Below are 20,707 nucleotides of genomic sequence, written 5' to 3'. Positions count from 1 at the left end.
GAACACAGATGCTTCATACAGATACTTCCCTGTTTAGGGTGGGGAGGCATCCAAGAATGGGGTTAGGTCTTCCTACTTTCCAGGAATGGCAAGCCTTCATGCAGGCCCTGTGGATAGGTCCTCCCTGCCTCGAGCACATAAGTAGAACTTCTGGAGAGATGTTATTCTGGAGCAAGGGGAGGAAGTTAGCAGGACAACCAGACTAGCTGGCACAGTTTGCCCAACAGCTTCGTGCCAAAATCAGGCATCACTTTTCCTCATTTGCAATGTTGTGGCTGGCCACCCCTTACTCTACATCTCATTCTAGCCAGATGAAGCTAACAAAAAACCCTACAACAGATTTTCTAGTACAGCTTTCAACTGCCTCCAGGAGTAGATAGTTTCCTCATCAGCCAAATTGCACAAGCAGTTCTTGTCAAACTCACATATGAGCTGCTCAGGAAGTAAGAGGTCAGGACCAGACAATCCAGGAAAAGAGACAGGCAGAAGTCTCTCTCAGATTCCTCTTCTCACCTTCTCCCAGATCTAGGAGAAAATTAGAACAAGCTAAGCAGTACAGTGCTTCAACCTGTGCCAGAACAACCCACCCCCTCTTCAAATGAGTCTGCAGGGGGAATCTGAACCCAGAGCTGCTGCATCAGGAAAAGCACGCAGCTATACTACCCTGCCACATATCCTTCCAACAATATGAGAGTGATTGTTCGCTCATCAGGTGTGGAGATCTTATAGGTTCTGACAGGGAACAGGGAAAATGGTCTGACCGGGTTTCAATGCAGGACATGACTTACACCTGATTTTTCAATGACGAGGATGTTCTTTCCTAGTTATCTAAAGCTCTGACATCTCTAAGTCTGCAGCCAAATGTACCAGTGCCAATTTGGCTGACTTCCAGAGATGCCTTGATGTTTCCAGAACCAGAACCAATTTTTAGAGAAGTGCCTTCCCTCCTGCTTTTGACACGCTCATTAAATCTGAACGGGCTACTCATTTGCAAGGTAATACAGCCATTAGTATTGTCCAGTGTAACTATTCTCCGCCCCAGCAGTTCATGGAAAATTTAAGGTGACCCAAATGGACACTCTGGGACAGCTCTCCTCTCTGGGACAGAGATGCCTAAAGATGGGGATGATCCCTGAAGAGACCCAGGAGAGAGGCAGACTGACACCTGTCTCAAAAAGGGCCGTTTGGCAGCTGCCCTGCCCTTAAGTCTGTCTCCTCATTCTTTGCCTGTGACCATATCCTGTGGGTAAAGACCTTAGCAACAATAAAGACTTGGATAACTTCACCCTCTACAGGGATTGGTAAAAAATTTCAAGTTCTTTGCCTTCCTGGATGACACTACCCAGGAATGCCATGTTTTTCTCAGCCAGATAGATTGCAACCACCACAAAAGCTCACATATTGCTATGGCTGAAGCACTGTAGCGTGGAAGTCCCTTCAAGGGGTAGTTTGGCAACAGTTTCCTTTAAAGGAGCATACCTCTTTGGCAAAGAGATCCTCAGAAATATTCTAATTGAAACCCAGAAAAAGGTCATGCCCACCTCCAATGAAAAGAAGACCAGAGAGTCTTGTAATGGGGGCTACCCCTTCCATTCCAAGAGTTGCTTTTGTTCCAGAGGATATATAAATCCAAAACCATGGCCTCAAGATGATATGGTACCAACAGTCTTCTAAGAGGGTCATATAACTAGCCTTCGAGTATTCAGAAGCAGTGATTAATACCTTGGTCTCTTCCTGAAAGCCATCTATCTTGCATATCTATGAAATGTCTTGAAAGGTATCTATACCCAATGGTATAGATACATGCATCTGGACTACAGCATGCTTGCCCCTGGGTTTCAAGTCCAACAGGCATCGGCAGTTTTATTGTTCTATCCAAGCTGAGGTGACTTCACCCACACATTAAGCGATTCCTGAGTGGGGTATCCTTACAAAGTTGATACATAGTTCATTGCTTTGGATCCTGGAACCTGCACATTTTCTTAATGACAACAACTAACCTTCAGTTCAAGCCACTAAAATCTGTACTGCTCCTCTTTCTTTCCACAAAAGTTCTGTTTTTCATGGTGATCACATCAGTGAGAAGGATTTTGGAACTTAACAGCTTTCTATCAGAGAGGACCTATGCATTTTTCAAAGGGACACAAGACACCTTATGACAAGATCCCTCTTTAATTCCCAAGGTGAACTCACTGTTTTCTAGAGCTCAGGAACTGGTCCTTCCCTCCTTTTTCCTCTAACCTATCAAAGAGGGCATAAGCTGGACATTTGCAAGGACCTGATATTTATCTCAAACACACAGCAAAATCCCTTTTCATCTTTCATCCTATGGCCATGGGATAAAAAGTATCTAAACCCACTCTTGCCAAAGACCTAAAGCCTGTATTTTTACAGCTCATGAGGTCCAGTACCTCCCCAAGCCATCCCATGCAACAGCTCACTCAACCGGAGTTACAGCCACTTTAGGGGCATTAGCACTAAGCTCCTCTTTGCAGAAATCTGAAGAACTGCGACATTGTCCAATACTTAACTAGAGACTACAAGATAATACCTGTTCCTCTGCAAAACAGCCTTCAGCATTGTGGGTATTACAAAAAGTAGTCTCCTCTCATCTAGGCTCAGCCTATTTTCTGTCCACCCTAGTGTGATGGAGGCATACAAACCATGCCCTAACTTTAGCCTGTGTCAGAAGTATGTAGTATGTGCATAGACAGTTTCAGTCTCCAATCCCATTCTGCCACACTCTCCATGTGGGGAAAAAGTCCCATTCTTCATCTTGAATTATGCTTTTCAGTTCTGCTACCTCTGCTGGGTTCCTTGATTGGTCTTCTGTCTTAGGCTTAGTCATGGACAGCACTAGAAGAGGTGCTATGGTTCACACATAGACAAAGATCTTTGTCATGTGATCCCTACCTTTTCTGGACAGTAGGGAGATTCAACCCATTCTTAGATGCCTCTGTCACACCAAATCAGAAGGAACCTACATGGTAAGTGACCAGGGTTTCAATCTACATGCATCCTTTGCTAGATTGCCCATCTGGCTCTGGCTCTCTAGAATGGGTTTGTGATTTGCAGTATTATATGTTGCCTTGACTTCAACATTCCCTCTTTGATTTCATAGATTCCTTCCAAAAGAGAAAATAAAGATGAAACTCCACTTCGTAAGGTGCTGAGTAGCCCAGTATCAAGTAAGAATTCTCCAGCAACTGGAATGTCTGGCAATAGGGTCAACAGTTCGATGAGTATTGCTGCTTCAACATCTCACAGAACAGAAAACCGGTATGAAAACAAACTTTTAAGGTGCTGCAGTCTTCAGTGTTCTTACATTAAAATATGAATGGCTTTGGAAAATATATTGCTTTTCCAGCTCATTATAATTTATTTTTATGTGTGAATAAACTCTCTGGAAAATGTCCTGTAGCTGAAAATCCGTGAAGAATGTTTAACCTTTGTAGTATGGCTTTTAAAAGTCAGAGTCTTTGAGACTGCCTGAAAATGTCTTAAATATGAGGGAATTGGGCTCCTCCAGTTTCCTTGTGAATTCAAGGAATGTTTTTTTTCCCTCTTCTTGAAACAGTGAAAGGAGGAAAAGGACATCACCAACTTCAGAAATGAATGAAGATTATCCTAAAGAGAATGATTCATCAAGGTATGGTTTTGATAGTTCTTTAATTTTTTTTCTAGTTTGTTTCTTCCTCCCACTTCTAATGTGAAGTTTGTTCCTATTTTCCTAAATCGAAATAATATGGTGATCTTGTAAAAACCCAGTGTTAATACACTTGAAAAATGTAAAGATTCAGGACTGTATAGAACATTGTCTGTATGTAAACTATGTGTATGTTTCAGTATGCTAGTTGTTAAAGTTGATCTGTAGTGTTGCTCTTTGTGGTGATAATTGAATGAGTGACTTTAATCTGATGGACTTGTATTAAAGCATAAGGCAAGCTTTTTAAACAAGGGTATACTATGCCTTTTAAAAAGTGTTGTATAGTATATCTGAAAGTTTTAGGGAACCTATAGGGAGTAGCAAATATAAACCTAGACAATAGCGTACAATGTTGTTTTATATATAACTTCAAATAAATTATCTGTTATTTATCTGCAGCAATAACAAAGCTTTGACTGATCCAGCACGGAAATACTTACATAGCAGCAGGGAAAAGCAGCTGAATTTGAAACAGATTGAGGAGAACAGATCATCAGGTAAGCAACATTGTACTTTTTGACAATCCAGCCCAGTGACTAATTCATCAAACTAAAATAATTATTTAATTGATAATATAAACATTTACCTTTTTTCTTTGTATAATGCAGAGGTGGACATCTGGAGGGGCACAGATTACCCACCCGTGTTATAATCTAATGATCTTGGTACTAGCGTAAGAAATATTAGTAGGACAAAAATTAATATACGAACCATATTTTCAGAGATTAGCTCAAACTGAGAAAGGCAAAATAAGAATTTTATCTCGGAAATTGTTTAAGTGAGAGATTAGGAGGAGGAGCTTCATATCCAGATATAAATGCCTCTGTGAGTGGATTTTTTTTTTGCTTCTCAGCTGGGTTTTCTTCATGAGTCCACCTCAGTGGCAACAAATATGGGGGATAGCTCTCACTGGTGTAACCAACAGACATTCCAATTTTTGGATTTGGGTTGAAGCATTTAGTGGCAAAAATTTACACATTCTGTGTGTACAAGGGTATTTCGTCTCCTTTGAAATGTCAAATATTAGCCAATGTCCTACTGCTGACCTGTTAAGACAGTTTTTACAAAGGTTTATTTCTGTTTCCTTCAAGGGGTTTCACCTTTACAATCTTCCTCATTTTATGGTAGCAGATCCTCTTCAAAGGATTATTCAGCTGGTAATTCTAATCTGGACAGGTAGGTACAGAATGCGTTAAAAAAAGCTCCCCCCCCCCCAACATTTGGTCATCAGAACATTGTGTTCATCAGATTGTGTGTATGTGTTTATCCATGAAAACTTCTTACATCACTATTAAAATAGTGCTTATCAAACTATCCTCCATTTCTAATCTTTCTATGCATAGGGTGGGGGTGAACAAATTTGCCATCTAGGGTATTTTGTACATAGTAAGGGTCTAAACTGAATTATGATGATGATGATGATAATAATATTTTGTCATAATATGCTGATTTGAGTACCTCAAAATAACTTAAGGAAGCCATGTCATATACTATATAAAAGGGTAAATTCATACATGCCAGGTACCCCTTGACTATAATTCCTAGCTGGCCTTGTAACCAAGCCCAAAATGTTGACCTTCAGTTTCCTGTCCCTGCGTCTCCCAGCAGCAGTGTCCAAGGAAGCAACTACTCCACTCTTTCCTGGAGGAAATGTTGATGTGATGCATCCCAGCTTTGATTGCTGTTGTACAGTGCCTCTCCACAGCAAGGAAGCCCCCCACCCATTAGTGCTTTGGGGCAGGAAAGGATGTGGAGGTCCACTTTGGCCCTGCGTAGCATAGGTGCTCCAGGCATCTTTGCCACACAGTAGCCAATCAACCCCTAGCTTTCCTCCCAAGTTTGTAGTTGGGGAGGAGAGGGCGGGGATCATCAGGATGATCCCCACCCACTTCTGCAGCTTCATACTTGGAAAGGAGATTTGTCATTCACATCGTTTGCCCAAGGATAGTAGCTGGCTTGCCATGGTCAGCTAAATTGTTGGAGCCTGGTCTGGGGAATGTTCCTGTCTCACCATCACCATAATAGTCAAGACTCTTGAGTGAAATTACAGTAACATAAATCTTCTTGGCTATGTAGTGTGCCGTAGTACCTAATGATCATATTGATTTATATTTTCAATGCTTCATACAAAAAGAAGTAATCCACCACCACTATGCAAAGATAAAGTAATCCTTAATAGCTTTTTTTTAGATAAATGTGTACAAAACAAAACGTAATGGCTGTTGGTGATGATGCATAAACTTCATGTTGCTGTGGCCAGGAAAAAGTTACAGCGACAAAGCAGCTACTGGTTTTTGCGAAGATTGGCCTTGGCTGAATTGCCTAGTATCTGCCACAGTCTTGTGCTTGTTGAGTATCCAAAGTACTGGTCGAATTTTATTTGTACTCATTGTCCTTATGGCAGGAGATATTTCAGCACTGTGAGCAATGCTAGAAGTATGGACATTTTAAAAGCATGGCATTTATTGCACAATACTGTATTCCAAAGTTGTAATGTTCACATGGGAAATAAGAGAATTTATAGTGGCTTAAAAACCATGCAGATGAAAATAGTTACATTGATTTCTGTTTACTTACAGTTTTATCTTCCATTGTTAAAAATTTCTATTACTGAACGCTAGAAGTGTTTGTGTTGGGTTATTTTTGAATGAAAGCTGTGACTAATAATCTAAGGCTGGGCTTGGGAACCTGTGGCCCTCCAGACATTCCAATTCCCATCAGCTAGCCTGGCCAGGAGATCAGATATGGATCCTTTCTTGCTCTGTAGGAGTGACGATCTGTGTGTGTGTGTGTGTGTGTGTGAGAGAGAGAGAGAGAGAGAGAGAGAGAGAGAGAGAGAGAGAGAGAGAGTGCATGGGAGAGGTTTTAGGAGTTAGGTTTTAGGAGTTTGGGCACCCTATAATAACTTCCTTTGATTCATCCCTATTTCATTTGAAACAAAAACTTGTCATCTTTATTCATGTAATATATGGTAGCTGTGACTGTTTCTGTGTCATTGGTGGCAGTGGTTGACTTCATTATATTTGAAAAATATATTGTTTACCATTTCACCTTATAGATCTAATGTGGTGAATCAGAATCCTTCTGCAAAAAGAAGCTTGGGGTTTCTTTCTCAGCCAGCCCCTCTCTCTGCTAAAAAAATGAGATCTAATCAGGATTACATGGGATGGAACAAGCCACGAGTCCCCCTTTCCAATCACCCACAACAGCAATTGCAAGGGTAATCTTTTATTTCTTCAGTATAGCTCAGTTAAGATTGATTATATAGAAACAAACCCAACTCAGCATTTTTGGCAACCAATTATTTTTCCAGAATGTTATCTCCATTACTTCATTTTCCCAACTTGTTTTTGCCCTTCCTTTTTGTTCTTTACATAAAACTTATAATCTCTCTGAACAAGGGTGGTCACTTAAATGTTCTATAAATAACATGCTACTCATTCAAAAATCAGTATTTAACACTAACAGTTTGTTGTTAGGACAATGAGCAGGGAGGAACTGTTAACTTACATTCTAAGATCATGTGCTGTTAGGATTGCAAATGTTGTTTCATCTTACTGAGACTTTTTTGTTTTCCTTTTCATCTCTTGGTCTGAAAATAATTTTTTTTGTATCAAGGTTTCCTCATATTTAGAATTGTCAGGCAGGATTCTGGGAAAAATGCATTGTTAGCAAAGATCCCCAGTGTGTAGTAAATCCATTAGCTTGGGCCTTTTCTCTTCTTTCCATGTACAGTTTCAAAAGCTGTTCACAAATTAGTTAAACATTTTGTTTAATTTGAAGAGAATTAGTAACATTTTAAAAAGTTAACTTGTTTAGTTTGAACAGCAGCCAATTTTTTCTTCAGGCAGCTTCTGTGGTCATGCTTTTAAAGCTTCCAGATATAACTCCTTAACAAGCTGGGCAAAGCAATCCCCCAAAGGCTGTTTTCTCTCTTTCTAGATTTCTCCCACCCGTTAGTCCTGTAGCTGGCATACTCTCTCCCAGTGCATAGGCACAGGAGGGATTTGGACCTGATTGATCCAGACCCTCCACCCACCCATCCCAACACTCCATCATCAGGGCACAAGTGGCAGTGGTGCAACAAAGGTGGACTTTTCCACAGCCATTGGCAGGAGGGTTTTGAGGGCAGACGCCCCTCTTTGCCCATGGAGAGGAAGATCAGCACAAGTCCACCTAGGGACCATACATTTGCACGCTAAATGTTTTCAGTGTAAAACAGCATTGCAGATGGGTTTGGGTTTTTTAACAAAAGGTCTGATTGAAATCTTTTTTTACTCTCTTGTCCAATATGCCATTATTCAGGAAAGCCTATAGAAAACTTTCCAAGCAGGCAGACTTGTATTCCTAATCATTAGGGAGAAGGAGTGCATGCATATGTGCATGCACAGAGTATAGTTAGGATAACAAATTGCAGCTGTGTTGGAAATGTTCCAATTTGGCTAATGTTGTCTTGTTCTTCACAGATTTACAAACTTAGGAAATACCTGTTACATGAACGCTATTTTACAATCTCTGTTTTCAATTCAGTCATTTGCTAATGATCTTTTGAAACAAAATATCCCATGGAAAAAAGTTCCACTCAATGCACTTATCAGGTGAGCATCAACTTCATTAGTAAAATAAAATGGTCTCCTGGCTACAACTTTAAATGAAACATCCAGATTGAGTACGCTGTTTATAATTGATAGCTGAAATATCTGAATGTTCAGAGTCCTTGTTCCTTTCTATAAAATGTCTTGGTAATTTTAAGCATAAATGAACATGTCAGATTTTAAAATCTTACAGACCAGAACAAAGTCCTCCCAATAAATCAGGTATATAACAGCTATTGTATATTGAACACTAATTTAAGACAAGATGATCTGGTAAAAGTGCAAGGCTTATGAAATTTTCTGTATAGAGAAACTCTAGTTTCAAGCTCTTTATCTCAACACTTTCCCTTGAAAACCACTAAACGTGGGATGACAAATTCAGCTAATTGATATAAATTTGTTTTGTTTTATCATGGTCATGAAATACTGACAATACTGGCAAGTTATGTGTTTTTACTTGATTGAAGGTTGGAAAACTGGGAAGAGGGTGTTTGGGACATTGAGCAATATTTGTTGGGAACAGAGTCTAGGGAAGGATAGTTAGCTATGACGAATGTATGACTTGCTGCCAGCTAGAAGCGCTACAACCTTTTCCTGGCTTTGAGCATTTTGCCAATTGATTACTTGGGCTAAATCCAGTATTACATAAGCAGACTTCTGCTCACACAACAGAAGTTTCCCTTCCCCTTCACCCTCCAGCCCTATGCACATACCCCATTCTGCTCAACTTTCTGAAGCAGACAGGAGGCTGCAGCACGGAGGGGAAACTTGGTTTGTCAATAGTATCCTTTCTGCTGTTGGAAGGACACGATAGGATATTACTAATTCTTCTCAAGATACTTGCTTACTGGCAGCTGAATCTTAAATTAGCTTTATTTAGGGCACGAGTGCACTAGTTATCAATGCCATATTGATTTCTGTGACCCTATTTACCTTATATAAACTTTTTTTAAAAAATGATGCAAGTCTCATATATTCTCATTATATGCATACATTTTCTAATGCTGCTGCTTTTATTAATGCTACATTTCCGCATTTATTGAGGTTCTGAAATGTTCTCTTTCTTTGTAGTGGTATAGTGAGTAAATTTATATATGACATTGCAAAGGGCTTTGCAAGCACTATAAATGGGTGTTTAGAAAAACCAACTAGCCATAAGCATTTTGACTATATGGAGAGGAGTATACCAAAGTTTGTCCCATTCGAACACAACAGACTTGTATGCTAAACAACCCAGGGATACCCTTCCCTGGGTTCTTCTTCATTATGTCTCTGGTTTATTGAAGGAGAAACAGTCCAGAGATGTAACCCAAGTAGTGGGCAAGCAGTCCCAAGCAACCCATCGTTAACAGTGGGTTGTTTAATTGTGTGAACTAGGTAATTGTATAGTACATTCCTACAAAACTCATGCAGTATGTCTTGCTAATAAACATAATTATGTGAGTTAAATTTTAAATACATGTAAAATAGTGGGTGGGAGTATGAATTACTTGCTTTTGAGGGTATTGTGCTGTTGAAACCATGCCAAGTTAATGGAAGAAAACTTTTTTTGGGAATAGCCAATGGGATGGGACTTCACAGATATTTTTAGCATTAAACAATGCTAATTTGCTTTTTAACATTTAAATGTCACCCCATTAATTTTTCTAGACGCTTTACCCATCTGCTTGCTAAAAAAGATGTTTGTAGCCCTGAAGTAAAGAAAGACCTACTCAAAAAGGTGAAAAATGCCATTTCGGCTACTGCAGAGAGATTCTCTGGTTATATGCAAAATGTAAGTGTCATATTTTCAAGCTGGTGTTCTTGCAGCCGGGTTTAAGCATTTTAAAGAATGCTGTAACAAACTATAGTACTATCTTTGCAAAAAGCAGTTGCATAAAAGAGCTTAAAGCAGTCCTGGGCTGTTTAGGAAACTGGTAGTTGATGACATGCGCTGAACAATTTGTTTGTTTATTTATTTATTTATTTATTTATTACATTTATATAGCGCTCCATAGCCTAAGCTCTCTGGGCGGTTTACTTTTGACAAACGGAGACAGATACATTACAAAAAGAGCAGGGCGTCTGAGAGAGCAAAGTCTTTCTGGCAATCACTACTTGATCCTTATTTTGTTGATCCTTTGGCATATGTTTTGATATTCACAGAAGATATTAGAAATATAAAGGTGAAAATATCCTAAATATCTCAAATATACTCTTCTCTTAATCTGGAATACAAGAACCTCATAGTATGAATGAGAATTTAAGTTTTATTGAAACTGTTTTAAAACTTCAACTGCTCTTTAAAACTTCACCAGTTGGGATATTTGTAATTCAAGTGGTATTGTTAGCCTGGCTTCTGGTAGGAATTTAATGTGTGGGAATCAACTTTAATTTACTGAATCCACACTATGTGGTTAGTTTATATAAGGTGCGTTTATATAAATTTGTGAGTGGGACCGTAACGTTGCTATTCTAATGAAGGTACCCATTATTTCAGGATGCCCATGAATTCTTGAGTCAGTGCTTGGATCAGTTGAAGGAGGACATGGAGAAACTGAACAAAACCTGGAAGAGTGAGCCAATTTCTGGTGAAGACAATTCATTAGGACGCCTAGCTGATGACTTATCGGCCACCAGAGTTTATACATGTCCAGTTATTACAAATTTAGAATTTGAAGTTCAGCATTCTATCATATGTAAAATGTAAGTATTTAAACAGCTCTTTCTCTCAGCATTCTCCGGTTTATTCCTTTCCTCCTTTCCCCTGTTATCTCTGCTCCTTCTCACTAAGTTTGGCAATAATAGCACACAAGGCCTTCATTCTCCCAGCAATTCACAAGTGAGAGAATTTGATGCAGATGGACACAATACAGTGAGTAGTGTGCTACCACAGCTAGGAAGTGGTGCCAACTTCTCTATGCAACTTCACCAACGCAGATGAGCATTATCCCATTCCTACCTTTTACTGGCCATATGTCAGAAATGGCAAACAGTGGGTATTTTTTAATTTCTCCAAGGGGCTGCAGATAGTCAAGGAAGAAGCTGTAATTAGCCCATGTGCCTTATCTTGCGCAGACCTAATTGTAAGAATTTTTGAACTGGGAGGAATCCCAATTGTGTCAGTCCACTTACAGAATGACTTTTGATGTAGCAGATGCCTCTGCTAACAGAAGACAAAGGTGGGCAATGGTTGCCAATTCATCCTTCACACTGCAGCCCTCTGCACTCCTACACAGCATGGAAGGTAACATGTGGGCTGAAGGAGGAACTGATGAATATCACTTGCCTTCCTCTTCTCTTAGTGGAAGTGTCTACCAGATCAAAAGCTGTTCTGCGAGCTTAATGATACCATTAGATTCTACCTGTGTCCAGAAATGTCTCCACTAGGAATGCCACTAGAATTTCTGGTTCTTCTGACACCTTACTTGGCCTTGCTAAATCAACATGTACAATTCTGATTCATGGTTGTTACTACTAAAAAATTGCAAATCATACATGTTTTAGAGGTTAATTCCCTAAGCTGAATAAAAAGATATATACAAGAACTTCTCTTTTGAATGCAGGTGTGGTGAAACAGTCACCAAACGGGAACAGTTTAATGACCTTTCCATTGACTTGCCACGAAGAAGAAAACTTCTTCCATCGCGATCAATCCAAGATTCCTTGGATCTCTTTTTCAGGGTATGTCATAACTTTTAGTTTATTTCTTATTAACATTTTTTTCATTTTTTTTTATAATGAAAAGTTTCTGAGCATTGCACTAGTTATGAACTTCTTTTTTCATATGAAGTCATATGGTTGGATGCAAATAACAAATGTATTTAAAAGCTATATAGTTATGAGAAATTGGAGTAAGTCTTGTGTAGGAGTCATTGTTTAATTAGGTGATGTGCTGACACAAGTTGGACAAGCCTCAAAAATCTGCCCTAGCTGGAATTGCTGTTTCTGCAGCAATGCTCTGTTCCATATAATTATGCATTGATATTTGGCGGGGTGTGGTGATGGGTCAAAATGGGTGTCTGAATCTATGCTTAGTCACTGAGGGACCTAGAACAGGGAAGGTTGTCCATCAGGAATGCTAGAAAAGTCTCTCTGGGCCTTGTTATAGAATTGTGGTTACGGGTGGGCAAGCACCCCTTCCACAAATATTGTGGCAGTTAGAAGAGTTTCCTTTCTTTCTTTGAGGAGTAGCATGAAGAATACATGCCAAGGAGAAAGAGCTGCATTCTTATATGCCACTCCTGTTTGTCCTCACACATGTCAAGGTTGTCTTACTGTATGGCTATGCCGATTATTTGAACCTTGTGTTATGAGTTTGAAAGTGTGTGTTCATTCAATTTTTTATCACACTGGTTTTCAAGGTTCAGGGCAATTAATGTACCATCAAGTGACCAGCATCAAAATTCTAACCAATGTCATGTAACATCAGTATTTAGTCACAATAGAAAACTTAAGCTGCAATACTATTCATACTTACCTTGGAGTAAAGCCCATTTAAACAAGAGGAACCTCTGAGTAAGCATGCATAGGATTGCACTGTACATTGAATGATTGCTGGAACAAAGTATTTCTTACCATAGTTCTATGTTGTCATGCTTAGGCATCTCACCTGATAGCAGTTCCCATAAAACTGGGGTCATCAGAGTAGCCACTATAATGGATGTGAAGAATATGACTTTTTTTTATTAAGTGCATTTTCCTTTGCTTTTGTATCTTCCACTTGTATGGTGTTTTTTATCCTTTGAAACATACTGGGTTGTATTTAATGGTGTCCATCCACCAGTGGAATGGACACCACTGGTGGAGTGGCTTCTCATCCAGTGTGCACCCACCACTGTGATTTGGAGGGTTGGTGACTCTAGAGCAGATTTGTGGGGAGGAGAGGAAGGGAAGTCTTATTGCACAAGCAGAAGTCTGTTCACGTGACATTGGATGTAACCCTTTCTGCAATACGAAATCTCTTCTCTGTGTGTGAGAGAAACCTACTTTTAAAACATGTTTTGGTAGATGACAAGCCTTGTACTATATACATTGTTTATATTGTGTCTCTTAGGCAGAGGAGATAGAATATTCTTGTGAGAAGTGTAATGGAAAATCTGCTCTCGTTACACACAAATTCAGTCGGTTTCCCAGGTAGGTATGGGATTGTATGAATATACTAGTAACTTCATGGCATATAGGGGATGACTGACATGAATTGCAGCAAAAAATAGTTTAATATTGAGCTTTAAATGACATCTGTCTTTAGATATAAAACAACGTAATGTCATTCCTAGAGAGTGCAAGCACTCAGCAAACGGTCTGGAGAATGCTCATAGTCTGCCTGTTGGTCTGAAGAGACTTCAGCAAAATTCTCATTCTAGAGAAAAACATAACAAAAAATAAAAACATGGTATACTTCAATGCTACATGGAAAATTACGGGTTGAATCTAGAATTTGCCTCCTGCAGGCATAAGGGCTCCCTCTGTTCATGGGAGGCTTCTGGTCCAACTGAGGAATCCTACTAGCAGGATGGAGGAGGAGGGGCAGTAATCCTTCCCGGTGGAGCGTAGGGAGATCCTCTACAACAGTTGGGGAGGTGGCACTGGGGGCTGCTGAGGGAGGAGGTATCAAGGAAAGTCAGCTTCTCCCCCTGCCTCTACCCATGGGAGCAATCTGTGTGGAACTCTGTTCAGGAAATGTTCCTGTTGACATAAAAGAAACTACATCCAACCATATATAGTTACTAAGGGTGTTTAGCCCTTCTAGACCATATAGGTTTTATTAGCTATTAATAACTGGAAGGGGGACAGTACAGGATCTGTAGCTTGCTTTGGGAGTAGTATTTCTTAACTGGAGGTAGAGAGCACCTCTTTGTATCTATGTAGAAATGTATTTACCAAGTTTCCAATTGTATCTTGAAGGGTCTTGATTCTTCATCTGAAACGGTACAGCTTCAATGTGGCACTCTCCCTCAATCACAAAGTTGGACAGCAAGTGGTTATACCAAGATTTTTAACCCTGCAGTCTCACTGTACAGAAAGCACACGGCCTCCGCTTAATCTGGGGTGGAGCGCACAATCAGCAATGTATGTTATTCCTTTTATTGCAGTAATAATATTCATAGGGAAAATAAATTAATGTACTATTTAAATGTAGATTGCAAAGTTATCTAAAATGAATACCCATTGATAAGTTTATCCTGTCAGATGTCCTGAAAACTAAACTAGATTACCCTTACCTACATGCCTATGAGTATCTTCAAAATACTCCGTGATAGATGGTTTTCTTTAGGAAAAGATTTATTTCCCTTTCATATTGTTTTTTAGCAAACATAATCTTAATAGCTTTGACTAACTTGTGCTATTCTGCAGGTTGAGAATAGGCAATGGAGGGTAGTGGGGGATCCTCCAGGGATGAACTTAACTATGAAGTGAAGAACTTAGAAAAAGGAGTTAGAAATTGCAGCACTTTCCTACTGAGTGCTACAGCAAAACATGTACAGGTTTAAAATGTTTTACATGTTGTAATACCATTGTTAGTCTAATTCAGAGACTTTTTGTCATCGTTTCTTTGGCTATAAACAAGTGTTTTGGATACTCATCAAATGGATCATATGTAGAAGGCCTTTGAGCACCTAGCAATAAACACCTGTGTTGTTGTTGTTGTTTTATTAGCTCGCGGCCATTGAAAGTATCCCAAATGGTGAATTCCTGTTCCGTAAGCACTTCCACACCATGTCGGTGAGTAAAGCTTTTACATAGTTTTGAGAGAAGTGAAAACCTGCAGTAAATAAGTCTCCAAAATTGGTCTGGTTCTATCTTTTGTTGTTGTTCTCATCTTAATTTTATTCTTGTACTAAATTCTTCTACATCCTAACTTTTAAGATAACATTAAGCCAGTGTGGGGATTAATGAGCAGATTGAAGCATTTTGGCCAGTTCTTTACAATTCTGGATTTAGTAATCATATTTTTTCCTTGGTCAAATCAGATTCAAAGAAGTCACATTTTAGTTCAGTAACCTTTTATTAGGGCAGGTGTTTCAAGCTAAGCCTTGTTTCAAATGAAACGGTCCAAGTCTGACGAACTAGTAATGAGATGTGTGCCCCCTCTTTGCCCCTCCTGTTGAATGCCCAGCTTCAGTGAAGCTTAGGATGCAATCCTATGCATGCTTAGAAAAAAGTCCTACAATTCCCACATGCTTAATATGTCTTAATCCACCGTTTCTTATGACACTTAAAATTCAAATTGTGGTTTAAGGGCTGTTTTCAAATCAAGAGAAGATCTTAAAAGATAATTACGGTGCTTGGAAAGCATAATTCAGTTCTACAGTTAAGGCACCATCAAAGAAAAGGCTATTTCTCTGGTAGCCTTCTGCTGAATTTCAGACAATAGGAGAACCTAGGAAAGGGCTTTGCAGCCATGTGGGTTCATGCAGGTGAAGGCAGTGCTTCTGATACCCAGGGTACTAGACCATTTAGAGCTTTGAAGGCCAAAGCCAGCTCCTTGAATTCAGCAAGGAATTATATGGGCAGCCAGTGAAAGTCTTTTTGCTAATATGTTCAGAGTGACTAGACCCAGTTAACAGACTGGCTACTACTAGTTATTGTTTCTGGACTGTCTTCAAAGGCAGCTATAGCCCCACTTATGTAACTCATTGCAATAATCCAGCATGGCCGCTCTGGGAAGTAGGATGCTCGGCTAGATAAGCCTTGAGTCCAGAGCTGGACAACGTGTGAGCCACAGGCTGCATGCAACCTCTGGTCCTTCCCCAAAGTTTTGCAAATATTTTAACTCCCCAAAACCCTGCAGTATCCATAGCAGCTACAGAAAACTCAGACATATTAAGCTTGTTTGCAAGTTAAATTTGGCCCATTGGCACTCTGTGGCTGGAGGAATGAAAATGGTCCCTGAACCTCCTGAAAATTGCCCATCCCTGCTTAATCTGATCCAGTAGGACTCTTTTATGATGGTCTTACGTTACTAAGGATTGTTTATTGTGCACAGGTCACACACTTGGAAGTAGTAGAGTTTTTAATTACATTTATACTGACATATTCTTCACTGCTAGAATTCTGGAGGATGTGGCATTTGTGTATGCAAATTATATGTTTAAAAATAATAAATTTGGAAACGTGTCATATTTTATAGGAGTTTCACTGAAATGGCAGAAGTTTTACCTGCATAAAATGTAACTAAACTAGTTCAAAGCTGCTGAATTACTTATCAAAATTTTTTTTTTAACCCAGTGTCTGACCCAGAATCAACCCAGAGAACTAGAATGGAAAATGTCAATGAACCAGAACGAAATCTAAGTTTGTAATGGTCCTAAAAATATTAATTTGTGCCTTGTGCACTGCATTCTAAAATATGCATTAAGAAATTGTTTTTATTAACTTCCCAAAGGGCCAGTGTCAAGTAGATTATAGTATTTCTCTATGAATTTAAATTATGTTGTCCTCCATAGTTTTTTATGACTTGGGATGGTCTGCCCCTGGAACGCTCACCCCCACTTGGTTGCATGGTCTGCTCCAGTGAGGTGGGCTGCATGAGCCCCTGCCAAGCGCTTGGGAGGCGCAATTTCCAGACTCTTCAGAAATCATGCCCCAATTGGAGCGGGGGAGGGGAGGGAGGGAGAACACTTTCTGGAACCTCCAGAAAGTTTGCAGTTCCCGTGGCCACGCTAATGGTATCTGCCCGGGAAAATTGTGCACTTTCCAGAGCCTCCAGAAAGTGTGCTTTCTTAGGGTGCACCGACACCCAAGCGCATGCAGTCGCTCATGAGCACTCAGACGTACGTATGCCCGGGCGTGTCTGGCTGAATCTGTGAGGGCTGGACGCGAGGGGGTCCATCACCCTTACAGACACAGATGGAAACTCGCACCATACCTAGTCCTCCTGATGTTGTTTATTGCTATGGAAGGTTTCTTCAAGGGTAAAAAATAAAGGTTCTTGTTTACATTTCAGAAAGTACTCATTCAAGTTTAAAGGACCTATTCTAAACTCTGTGGATTCAGACAGTGAAGATGAACCACTGAAACGTCCTGTTGCAAACAGCCAAAAACAGTGTGATTTCCAAACGAGGGAACAACAGCGAGAGGAGCTCGAGAAAGTAAGGATAGTGATTTTGCAGAGGAAAAAGCATACATGCTCTGTTACGCAAATTCCCTGTCCTGCGAAGCTGATCACTGAAGAGACAGGAAGAGAAGAAATAATCTGTACATGCACAGCTTCTAATCAGTAGCCAGTATAAGCCCAATTGAGAGTAAAAAGCATTGTAAAAACGGGCTAACAGCTTTCCAGTAATCTTATTACTAGTACCTTCTAAGCTCTTTTAAACTGCCCAAAACTTACTAACACCCAACGCACGGAGAGGTATGATACAGAAACCATGCATTGGGAAGTTTTATTTCTGTAGTAATATTTCACTGAACATATGACAGAGGTCTGGACGAGCTCTGACAACTTCATAGGATTTGATCAGCCCATGAATTTCTGGTGCTCCCCCATCACATAATCCCCCAATCTTTTTTTTTTTTTTGCAACTTTCATATTACCCCTTCTAGTTTGATAGTTTGATTTTTATGTTTATTCTAGTTCAAGGGTGGGCAGCCTGCGGCCCACCATGGGCCACAGGCTACCACCCTCAAAATCCTAGCAGAATTGGGGTCCCAACACCCGCTTCCCAGCAGAATCACTGGGATTTCAGCAGCGGCCAATGACAGTGGGGGAGGGGTGCTGCTCCTGCAGTGTTTTGGGAGGAGACCAATGTGTCTTCCCACCAAGCCCCAGAAATTGCCTAATGCTGCTCTAGCTGGTTCAGACGCTAGAACATTTCTACACAGAGCTGGCAACATTGCTGGGGATGCACCAATGTGGAGGAAGACAATCTGATCAGGGCCATTCCTAGTAATATACACTTCTCAGCAACCAGTGAGACATCCCTTTTTTTATCTTGAGCTGCTGTGTGTGAAGAAATTTTCAAAAATGTGAACTGGCTCATAGACTGGTACAAATGCAAGAATAGTTCCTAAAAACCATAACTTGGTTAGGACCTGCACTGAAAACATGAGAGGTAGCTTGTACCAAGTGTACACAGCAGTGAGTTGGGTGGTAAGAAATGGAGAGCTGTTCTGGAGACCTAATTGTGTGTCTTCGGTCCTCAAAACCTAACACCTATAGATCTGGTGGTCACAGGCAAATTTGGAACTCAAAGTAGTGGTGCATTGGGTTTGTGTATTTGGAGTGCTTAGCTTACTTTCCCTCCGCAATAGTAACCTGAAGTGGGGAATGTGTTTAATCACGCATACCTAACACATTCTGCCTTTTTATTCACCTGCAGCCTTCAAAGAAAAGTAAAACAGAGAGTGATAAGGCTTCAGAGTCACCAAATGCTGGATTTGATGGCATGAGTGAGGATGAGCTTCTAGCAGCTGTTCTGGAAATTAGTAAGAGGGAAGCATCACTGTCATTGAGCCATGATGAAGACAAGCCCACAAATAGTCCAGATACTGGCTTTGGAGATGATGAGCTGCAGGAGTTGCCAGAAAATATGGAATCTATGGATGTGGAGAAACCCAAAGCAGCTACAGAGTCAGGTGAGAGTAGGAAGATTAACTTTTATAGAAGCTTGGAAATGAGGAAGAAGGTTGGGGAACTAAAACTGCTTGAAACTATCTTTCATTGACTTAATGTTTTTGCATTGTTAAAAGGTCTTGTGTAATTTTAAATATACAATGGAGTCCATGTTGTTGATAATTCTTTCACCTGTAAGGTAGCAGCGCACAATTTTTTTATGAAGATCAGTGTGAAGCAGTGTCAGCTTATGATTGCAGTGAAAAAGAAAAGAAAAAAGAACACAAGTTGGAAAATGAAGCAAAAAATTAACTTTGCTTTCTGTTATATCTAGGAAAAGAAATGCAATTTTTAAAATGGGAATATAAAGTTGTCAAGATGAGAAAGGCAAAAATTTAGGGTGACTTTGCTTCTTACTTTTCCTCTGTGCAACATGTTTCAGGAACATGGCTGCAAATAATCCTTGTTCAGTGTGGATTTTGATGTTTCATAAGTGTACAGTAGACACATTAGACCTTATTTTAGACATTTTTTTTAAAAAAAACCCTATTTTTCTCTGAAACAGCATTCGTCCTAAAATATTCCCAAGCCAGTAGATGTCACTCTGCTCCTGAGATTTGAGTGGCATAAAAAGGACTTCAATGGTGGTCATCAAGAGGACTGCCTCCCACAAATCCTCCCAGAATCCAAATTAAAACGTACATGTGGTGTTTTTGTTTCCATAGGTTTTGCCAACTTCACTGAGATAACTAAAGATTTTGATGAGAATAAGGAAAACAAAACTCCGGAAGGCACTCAGGGGGAGGTCGATTGGCTGCAACAGTATGACATGGAACGAGAAAGAGAAGAACAGGAGCTACAGCAGGCTTTGGCTCAGAGCCTCCAAGAACAAGTAAGAGCCAAAGCATTAGAAATAAAACAGTTAGCTAGGGGTGCCTTCTCTGGTGCTAAAAAAAACCCATAACACTCATATTCAGTGTCTCTGATGGGGAGAAAGAGATGAAGGTCCCCTTTTTAGCTCAGTAAATAACATAGGACTACATGCTAACCTCAAGTTTAGAAGTTCTTATTTTTATGAACAAAGGTTTTTATGGAGAGATATTTAAGCAAAAACACAAATGCATCTTATGCTGGGTTCTCACGATACTCTAAGCCATGATAGTTTATTTTCTGGTGGAACCTATGGTGGAGTCAGTCAGCTTACGCAGAGAGTAACATGCATTTGGTCACATTATGGGAATTTTTGTTCAGGACTATTGTGGTTCACATTGTTTCAGGACTTTTCAAAAGAAAAAACTGCAGAGAGAGCACTCAGTGGTACTAGGGAGTTGCTGTGCTGCATACCAAACTCAAGCAACTTGAACAAACTTAATGAAGGCTTGTTCTTCAGAGAATTTGGGCTGTTATTAGTCATACACCTGCTTGTGCAGGAAATTACGTTTGTTGTAGAAACTTGGATAGTGACAGGAGCAGGGAGCCTATTATAAGAACAGGAAGTGTCTCAGTAAACTAAGTTTGGTTCTCTACTCCAGCAGGAGGCGCGAGAACAAAAAGAAGATGATGACCTTAAACGAGCCACTGAATTGAGTCTACAAGGTGAGCACTTGAAAGGAGTTTTGTTCTATGCCTTGTTCGTTGCATAGTGTGCTCTAGTATTTTGTTATAAAACCAAATTCTGATGATAATCTCTGAAAATGGAGCAGGCACAGTTCATCTCTTGTTCAAAAGTAAGGATGTGTAAAACCCCAATGAAATTGTATTGCTAGTCTTATTAAAACATTTTTGGCTTCCCTTGAAATTCCTCAGATGTTTCCTTAGAGAAACCCCCTAATTCTCTTTCGTGGTCTCTGTGCATCACACATATATAGG

At 39.9% G+C, this 20,707-nt stretch overlaps 1 protein-coding gene across 2 annotated transcripts in view; it reads left to right on the top strand.

Annotated features, from left to right (window-relative positions):
• Window positions 1–20,707, top strand: part of USP37 (ubiquitin specific peptidase 37) — a 47,192-nt gene that overhangs the window by 9,200 nt on the left and 17,285 nt on the right. The window contains exons 5-20 of one of the 2 annotated variants that reach the window (XM_063116753.1): window positions 3,122–3,279; window positions 3,578–3,649; window positions 4,106–4,203; window positions 4,798–4,882; window positions 6,765–6,926; window positions 8,173–8,304; window positions 9,952–10,075; window positions 10,781–10,986; window positions 11,847–11,964; window positions 13,337–13,416; window positions 14,188–14,352; window positions 14,941–15,006; window positions 17,231–17,375; window positions 18,606–18,861; window positions 19,564–19,730; window positions 20,374–20,434. In XM_063116753.1, the coding sequence (XP_062972823.1) occupies window positions 3,122–3,279; window positions 3,578–3,649; window positions 4,106–4,203; window positions 4,798–4,882; window positions 6,765–6,926; window positions 8,173–8,304; window positions 9,952–10,075; window positions 10,781–10,986; window positions 11,847–11,964; window positions 13,337–13,416; window positions 14,188–14,352; window positions 14,941–15,006; window positions 17,231–17,375; window positions 18,606–18,861; window positions 19,564–19,730; window positions 20,374–20,434 (2,095 nt within the window). Of the gene's footprint in view, window positions 1–3,121; window positions 3,280–3,577; window positions 3,650–4,105; window positions 4,204–4,797; window positions 4,883–6,764; window positions 6,927–8,172; window positions 8,305–9,951; window positions 10,076–10,780; window positions 10,987–11,846; window positions 11,965–13,336; window positions 13,417–14,187; window positions 14,353–14,940; window positions 15,007–17,230; window positions 17,376–18,605; window positions 18,862–19,563; window positions 19,731–20,370; window positions 20,435–20,707 lie in introns of both variants that reach the window. The other variant, XM_063116751.1, reaches the window with a different exon arrangement.

Source organism: Elgaria multicarinata, chromosome 2 (genome assembly GCF_023053635.1).
Source record: "Elgaria multicarinata webbii isolate HBS135686 ecotype San Diego chromosome 2, rElgMul1.1.pri, whole genome shotgun sequence".
Lineage (NCBI taxonomy): Eukaryota > Metazoa > Chordata > Lepidosauria > Squamata > Anguidae > Elgaria > Elgaria multicarinata.
Note: the sequence above shows the minus strand (reverse complement) of the source record. Positions and strands in the feature narration are given on the sequence as shown.